At 37.1% G+C, this 8209-nt stretch overlaps 1 protein-coding gene across 2 annotated transcripts; it reads left to right on the forward strand.

The window, feature by feature from the left end:
• The first annotated feature begins 1541 nt into the window (after nt 1-1541).
• On the forward strand, nt 1542-7125 carry LOC111394627 (sodium/proton antiporter 2-like). Of its 2 annotated transcripts, XM_023020536.1 has the most exons (11): nt 1542-1883; nt 2600-2773; nt 2883-3011; nt 3105-3136; nt 3216-3414; nt 4043-4149; nt 4970-5090; nt 5276-5337; nt 5448-5750; nt 6282-6576; nt 6659-7125. In XM_023020536.1, exons 1-11 carry the CDS (start codon nt 1611-1613, stop codon nt 6776-6778), a joined length of 1815 nt encoding a protein of 604 aa, XP_022876304.1. In that variant the 5' UTR covers nt 1542-1610; the 3' UTR covers nt 6779-7125. The 2 variants fall into 2 exon arrangements, with proteins under 2 accessions (XP_022876304.1, XP_022876306.1); XM_023020538.1 differs by lacking the exon at nt 3105-3136 and having other exon boundaries at nt 1543-1883; nt 3238-3414.
• The last annotated feature ends 1084 nt before the right edge of the window (nt 7126-8209 follow it).

Raw genomic sequence — 8209 nt, forward strand, 5'->3', positions numbered from 1 at the left:
AAAGAAAGGCCAAATCACAAAGTTTCATCCTAAGTGGACATGTTGCTTTTGCCCAGAAAAACGTTTTTAAGCAAAGAGGGGGACTTGATCCAGCATTGGAAGTCTGTGAAAGTCGGATTTCAAAAAGCTCTCCATTTGGATATAATCATGCACAGAACAATCAATAAAAAAACATACCTGTAGACTGATGGTTAATGTTAGCCATGGGGTTCCCTTCAATACGACAGTCACAATGTCGATTATTCTAAGGATATCTGTAAGGTTTCAGATCATTGTTGCGAAATGGACATACGAGATTAAGGTTGATTTGCTCAAAATTTGATTTGCAGGAATTAGATTTTTATTGTCAATTGATCAAGGTCGCGAAGGGGAGGAAGGGGATTAAAGTTCGTGGGTTTGGGATTTTGGGGACGAGTTAGGTTTTTGGGTTAAAATTTAAACTTAGATTTTAGATTTTTTTTTCCTTTTTTTTTGGTGTGTTTATAAACATTTTTAAGGCAAAAAGCAACTTGTCCTCTTAGGATCAACTTTGTGATCTGGCGTATTTTTTTACAACGACGTGCCAAGTAAGCCATACCGGTAGACACGGCATCAAATCTTTTCAATTTTGCAATCACCATTTACGTAGTGATGGATGGGGTACCAGTTTTCAAAGTTCAATTACTAGCAAGGATAATTTTGAAGTTTACTAGAACTTTATGAAAAGTTCAGTGACCATTTACAAAATTAACCCAACTTTCTGTGCCAACCTTAAAATTAACTTATTTTTGATTAAAAAAAAAAAAACTCATTTCTTAATCTCTCTATGCTTTTTTTAACCCCTATTTGGTAGCTATTATTTGGATAAAATTGAGTTTTGGATAACGATTTTTTGGAGTATATGTGGTTATAAAGTAGGAAAAAAATTGAGTTGGCATGAATAATTTTTTATTGTATGAATATGTGGCTGATAATAAGTATGTAAAAAAAGAGTTTAGAAATAATGGTTGTCAAATAGAGACTTAAAAAATTGTCAATTGAATTAGTTGTGCACACTTGGTTTACATTAAGTTTGACATTCCAAGTGTTATAAAAATGTATATCTCGATTGGAGAGATGTTTGGATAGGACGGTCATACCATTCCAAGTGGTGTGACTGTTCAACAAGGAGCTTTTACCTCATCGGATGATCCAACCTCATCCAATGAAGTGAGGTCTCTCGGAACTTCAGTTTCTCTCTCTTTCCACCTCAGTCTTGATGTGACCCCACCTCATTGGGTGAGATTGGACCATTCGATGATATGACGACCCTCCATTGAATGGCTGCACCACATAAGACGGACCCAAGTATTTCTTGGTTGATTGTTTAAAGTTTTGTTAAAATTAATGAGTAAAAAGTTGCCATTTCACGATTATCAAATTTAATGTCAACAAAGATGTACATAAAGCATGACTGATACGTCGTCGTTTAAAATAACCAGCGTCCATATAGATTTTACACACGCTTTTAGGCCTTAAAAAAAGAAAATTGAAAATGAAAAAGAACACGCTTTTTGCAAGCATATGCTGTGAGCTCCTCTCTTACGCACACTGTCCCCTCGGTATCACTATCTTCAAGTTCCCAAAACCCAATGTCTACCGTTTTCCCACATACAGCTACAACCCACCTTCCTTATTCACCTTTTCACCAATTCAAGACACGCCCACTTTGTTTCTTGCCACCACAACCTCCTCCTACTCTTTGGTCTCACCCACTTTGTTTGGATTCATTGAGGATTAGAGATTGTCCGAGAATTTTGTTGCATAGGAATGGACTTCTTGCTCGGGCTGAGGATAAAGCCAGAGGTGGCTCTTCTTCTACTTCGTCGACTCAACAACAACCCAGCTCAGATAAGCAATTTCAGGTCTTGATGTTCTGTGTAAAATTTATTTGTACTCGAGAACGATCACACATTTAGATAGTAGATAATTCAGTTCATTGTATTTCCTGTGCCCCTGTAGAAAAAATTTGAAGTCAATTTCTTACTTCACATCTGTTTATCTTAGGTGATTTTTATATGAGGCAGGATAATTCAAGAATTCACAACTCGAATTATGAAATAGTCTCGGAGTGTTTTCAGGATAATTCAGGATAATATTTTGTTCACTATTTGCGTACATCATGAAAGCGCATCTCGGAGTGTTCTCAGGAACCTTTCTTGTACTTGGTTTGATTCATCAATCTTGATACATGAAGATACCATAAAGTTGATTTATAGGATTTTTTATATTAGTTCACAAGATTGAATGGCCAAATCTTCTCTGGACCCTCGATTTTATTTTGCCAGAGTTGAGTGTTTCTGTCCAATCACTACATATGCACAATAGAAGGTCTCACTCTCAAAGGTGGCCTTTGAGTTCAATTGCTTTTGGTTTAATATGGTATCGACAGAAATGGCTGTTTTTCCAGTTTGCCGGTCCTTGAGGTTGAGCAAGGACATGGTTATGTAAACAGCATTTTTAATAAGTTCATAAACAGATGTTACTATCTATGCTTAAAGAATCCTCAGTTTTTGAGCATTTTCCTCTTTACTCTTTGAATATTAAATCTAACCAAACTATTCATGATTCATAATATCAGGATTTGAGTCCGTCCGGAACATGTGATCCTTTATGTTCTGTTGATGACGCGAGCTCAGAAGATTTTGAATTAAATAACCAACCCAAGACAGATTTGCTGAAAGCGCTCGCAATTTTTGCAGCAGCTGGAACTGGGGCACTGGCCATAAATCATTCTTGGGTTGCAGCAAATCAGGTGCCTTGCATGTTGTCTCATTTTTATTTCCACATTTTCTAGTATGCATATGAATCCACAGCCTTTTAAGAATAAAAAAATGCTGGTTTGACCAAATCCCATGATTCAGGATGTTGCCATGGCAATTTTATTTGGAATAGGATATGCTGGCATAATATTTGAAGAGTCGCTGGCATTCAACAAAAGTGGTGTAGGACTCCTAATGGCTGTTAGTTTGTGGGTTATACGGAGCATTGGGGTAAGACATGTACCATATCGGTTTTATGGATCATATTGTAATTAGACTTCAGCCTGTGATTACAAACTAATTTCATAGAGTAAATTCATGCAGAATGTTGCTAAGATATCTTGCTTTTCGGTTGTGTAAGATCTAGCTTTTAAAAGCACCTGGAAATTGTCTTTGAGGTATTGCTTATTTTTTAAAAGGAAATTATCTTTCTAGGCTGTCCATTGTCCTTGTGCAGGCCCCTTCAACTGAGGTAGCTGTTTCAGAGTTGTCACATGCATCCGCTGAAGTAAGTGAAATTGTATTTTTCTTGCTTGGTGCTATGACCATTGTGGAAATAGTTGATGCTCATCAAGGATTCAAGCTGGTCACAGATAACATCACTACTCGCAAGCCGAGAAGTCTGCTTTGGGTGGTTAGTGTTCTTCAGTTGATTGTTTATGCTTGCCCTAAAAGCTTTGAGTTTTTATCAAGTTCTGAACCATGATATTCTTATTCAAAATATATAAATATGCCATAGCTTATTGTCTAGTTAGAAATCAGTCTCTAAGTCAAGTAAAGTCATCCAAGATCCCAATGGAAAAGGAGGAGAAAAAAGTCATCTAGTAAACTTAGTGCTACATGATTTACCCTATCTGAAGACTGAAATTCCATTTAACTTGGATTTCTTTGTAACTTTGTCTTTTTCTGGGAAAAATAGTTAGTGATAGTATGTTCCTTTGCCATTTCAGAAACCTAGAAAGATATGCTCGTATGTCTTTTTCTGGGAAAAATAGTTAGTGATAGTTTGCAACTACCATTGGTCAACGATGGCCTGAAATCAATTTTTGTCATACACCGTGTATTAAGCTGGGGGCTTTTTACAAAATAATTGTAAATGATCTAGAGGGAAAATAAACTTATTTGCATGTGGAGGCTGATGATAGTCATTAAGAAATAAACTTAGTTTATTTGAATGTGGAGGTTGATGATAGTCATTAAGAAATAGTCTGTATATGAAATCCACATTCTGGTGTTTGACTGACTAGTGCTAATAAGTGCAGGTAGGTTTTGTGACATTTCTCCTCAGTTCAGTCCTTGACAACCTGACTTCTACCATTGTGATGGTCTCCTTATTGAGAAAATTGGTACCGCCTTCTGAATACCGCAAGTAAGTGGCCATAACCACTAGCCGCTTTTTTTATGCATACATGAATTGGGAACAATTGAATGTTTTGTGTTCAGTGTCCATTATGTATTATTTAATTCCTCGAGACTGTAAGGTAGTCAGCCTACTTTGTTATGAACAACTTCTTTCCCTTAATTAGAAAAAAGAAGCAAATTAGGTTCTTATCTCTTGAAGGATGGTAAAGTGAGAAATGTTGATTAAAGGAAGGTAGTCAGGTTGTTGTGAACAACTTCTTTTCCTTCATTAGAAGCAAGGAGCAAATTAGGTTCTTATCTCTTGAAGGAAGGTAAAGTGAGAAATGCCGAACAAAGGAAGGTAGTCAGGTAATTAGCCTACTTTGTTATGAACAACTTCTTTTCCTTAATTAGAAGCTCGGAGCAAATTAGGTTCTTTTCTCTTGACGGAAGGTAAAGTGAGAAATGTTGAGAGGCTTATGGAATCTCTATGAAATCTATAGCTCACACATTGAGCACCCACCACTAGAAATGTGTATGTGCTACATTTATTTTATTTTATTTTTATTATTTTATTTTTTTGCTATTCTATTTATTGTTTCTCTTATATTTGGATTGGGGCCTAACATGTAAACACCATTTTCTGGTATGAACATATCTGCATATCTTATTAGTCTGACAAGGAGGGATTATTTATGATAATGGAACGGGAGTTTGGAAACTCTTTCGTGGAAATGTTTTTACGACCTTGAATGAGTGCAAACGTCTATTTTGTTTCAGTGTTTAACACAGGACGTGGAAATTTCTTGTTTAAAGCTAGTTTAACAAATTAAGAATGTGCTTTCCAGGCTTCTGGGAGCTGTTGTGGTCATAGCAGCAAATGCTGGTGGAGCATGGACTCCTATTGGTGATGTTACAACTACTATGCTTTGGATACATGGTCAAATATCCACATTGCAGACAATGAAGGTCATTCCATTGATACTTCTAACTGATAAAAGAGTAAACAAGCTTTATTTTTTTACCAACTTTGAACATGCTGATTGGATGACTGAATGCTGTGAAGCATCAATAGTGTATTTTTAACTAAACTGAAGGGTTTTTGAAATTTGTTAACACTACAGGATTTACCTGACCTTTAATGTCCTCTGCAGGACTTACTGATACCATCAGCTGTTTCTCTCGCTGTCCCTTTGGCTTTAATGTCCCTTACAAGGTACTTCTCTTTCCTTCAGAAGGCTCAGTTGTGATTTCTTCATATCTCAGAAGGACATTTTATTTCTTACCATGTATACAATACATCAAATTACACATTTGTGGACTCAGTGAAGTAAATGGGAAAGGGCAGAATACTGCAAATGTTTTGGCATCTGAACAAATGGCTCCTCGAGGCAAGCTTGTTTTTGCTGTAGGAATTGGGGCTTTGGTATTTGTCCCAGTTTTCAAGGCTTTAACCGGCTTACCTCCTTACATGGGTATTCTGCTTGGGCTGGGAGTTTTGTGGATCCTGACTGATGCCATTCACTACGGCGAATCTGAAAGACAGCGGTTGAAAGTACCACAGGCTTTATCACGCATTGATACTCAAGGAGCTCTTTTCTTCCTCGGAATCCTTCTCTCTGTCAGCAGGTACTCACAATACTTTTGTCATGGTGTACTGCTCAGGTTTTGTGTGGAATGAATATCTGCAACGGCAAGCCTAGGACTTTTTAATAATTTATATTTTTTTTGTTGGGTGGGGAAGAACCCTTTAGTGCTGCAAAAGCACTCTGTGGTATCAAAATTGGTGCTCTTTTTTGATCACGTGCATATCATGTCTCCTGCTTCCTTTTTCTGAGTTAAGCTAAGAAGTTACTTATTTTGGAAGTAACTGTTACCAAACTGTCAAATTATGTAACTTAGTACCAACTTTAACCAATAAAAAATCATTTATTTTAAAACTTGCTTATTTTTAACTAAACCTTGTAAGCTTATCAGCTTAGCATGCTCCAATTTTCTATACTTCATTGTAAGTGCTCTTAGACATGAGATTGTTTGCATTTCATATTTCTTCCTAGTTGTAGGATGCATCTTATTTTTTTGAAATACAGTATTGCTAAAGCCGGCTTCTATAGTTTTCACTATACAAGTTTCTCAAAATGTTAAAATTCTTCTTGGTAGCCTGGAGGCAGCTGGTATCCTGAGGGAATTAGCTAATTACCTTGATGCCCATATTCCCAACGTCGAACTGATTGCTAGTTCAATAGGGGTCGTGTCGGCTATTATAGACAATGTCCCACTGGTTGCAGCAACAATGGGAATGTATGATCTCTCTTCGTTTCCTCAAGATTCTGAGTTCTGGCAATTGGTAGCGTATTGTGCTGGTACAGGTGGATCCATGTTGGTTATTGGCTCTGCTGCTGGAGTTGCATATATGGGAATGGAAAAGGTCGACTTTTTTTGGTACTTCCGGAAGGTATGGGCTGCTGTGCATCATCTGCTTGTATCAAAATCTATCTTCTAGCTTTTAGCAAATTATGTTATTCCCTCTATTGCAGGTAAGTGGTTTTGCTTTTGCTGGTTATGCAGCAGGGGTTGCTGCATACCTTGCAGTTCATAATCTCAATGTTTCCCTCCCGACAACTCTAGCTCACGTTCCGTTTCTGGCGGGCTCGTAAATCATCCTGGTTATAGTCGGGTGCTCTCAGCAAATGCAGCGAGTGTCAAGTCGATTTGTGCGAAATTTGATTTATGGTGGACTACCTTCCCCAGGAAATATGTAATTTTGCTCACTAGTCACTAAAAGTCCTTCAAGTCCAGGCAAAAACAAGAAGAATATTGAATTAGTTTTTACTTTAATTGATAATTAGACTAGTACATGTACTTTCTGAAGAAATAACTAGAATCTTGAATATTGAAGTATAATATTTTGTAGACAAGGCTTTCATGCCCAACAGATTTTCAACTTTGTACTTCAAATAAATGTATGTATGGATTCCAGTTAGTGCTGAATTGATCGTATTCATACGTGGAATCCATTTTATCCATTAAAATCAGTATGTGTTGGTGCATGTTTTGCTAATGCTCATTCCCGTCCTTTGCTAAAGAACCTGTCCCTAGCAGAGTTCAATAATCTATCCTCCTCCCTTTCTGCTTCCTCGTAGGGTCTTCTGTTGAGAATTATAAAATCTTATTCTATCCCATTGAAAGCAAACAATTTAAAGAAAGAAAAACAAACAATTAAGAACACGTTAAATTTATAGAAGTTTGTCTTAATGTGAGACTACATCTTCTTTCATCGCTACAATAATTTACCATGATTAGACTGAAGATCCCTACCACTGGCAGAAATTTTTCCTGCATCCAATCACAGATTCTTGTTCATCCTGAGCATGTCAGGTGAATTTTGCAATCTTTTAACTAAGCAACATTCAGCAACAATGAATATTTGTACTACTGAAGGTGAGACTAATGCAAATATATAGGAGGGAACTACTGTACAAAAAACACAAGCAGTTCAGATATTCCTAAGTATTTTCTCATATGGGAAAAGAGAGAGACAATTTCATCAAAGAGTAGCTAACACACTCTTAATAGCAAAATTCGTTACAATGGGTCGACATTCAATCAATAAAGACGAAATTCAAATTGCACAGCCGGATTATTTATTTCCCTTGGCTAAAGACACAAGAACACAAATCAAAATTGTGCACAACGTGAATATTATACTATAGGCATGTTTGGAAGTAAGATAACATAAAACTCGCCAAGAAAGAAGGTTCGTTATTTTGCCGAGTCATCCAGTACTACGTACCAAACATACATTACAAGTTAAGGTAAACGAAGTCTTCGATGGATGGAATTTCTCCAATCCTCTTCAGTGACTTCTTGCTTGGTTCCTCGTCGACTCCAATTGCCATAACGGCTTGCTTCCTCGGAGCAATCCTTCCGACACTCATAAAGCTCACGTTTACATTTTCCTCACCCAAAATGCTACCCACCTTTCCGATCATTCCTGGCTGATCAACCTGCCTGCAGAGGATGATACTACCTTCTAAACTCACGTCCACTTCAAAAGATCCGACCCTTGTCAAATGTGGAATTCCATC

Source organism: Olea europaea, chromosome 5 (assembly GCF_002742605.1).
Source record: "Olea europaea var. sylvestris chromosome 5, O_europaea_v1, whole genome shotgun sequence".
Taxonomy (NCBI): Eukaryota; Viridiplantae; Streptophyta; class Magnoliopsida; order Lamiales; family Oleaceae; genus Olea; species Olea europaea.

What these genes read in the sequence shown, in the direction of transcription:
- LOC111394627 (XM_023020536.1), top strand. Translation starts at nt 1,611, where the DNA reads ATGTCTACCGTTTTCCCACATACAGCTACAACCCACCTTCCTTATTCA. An exon ending in CTTGGGTTGCAGCAAATCAG is followed by an intron (nt 2,774 to 2,882) that starts GTGCCTTGCATG and finishes CCCATGATTCAG; the next exon opens with GATGTTGCCATGGCAATTTT. An exon ending in CCGCCTTCTGAATACCGCAA is followed by an intron (nt 4,150 to 4,969) that starts GTAAGTGGCCAT and finishes TGTGCTTTCCAG; the next exon opens with GCTTCTGGGAGCTGTTGTGG.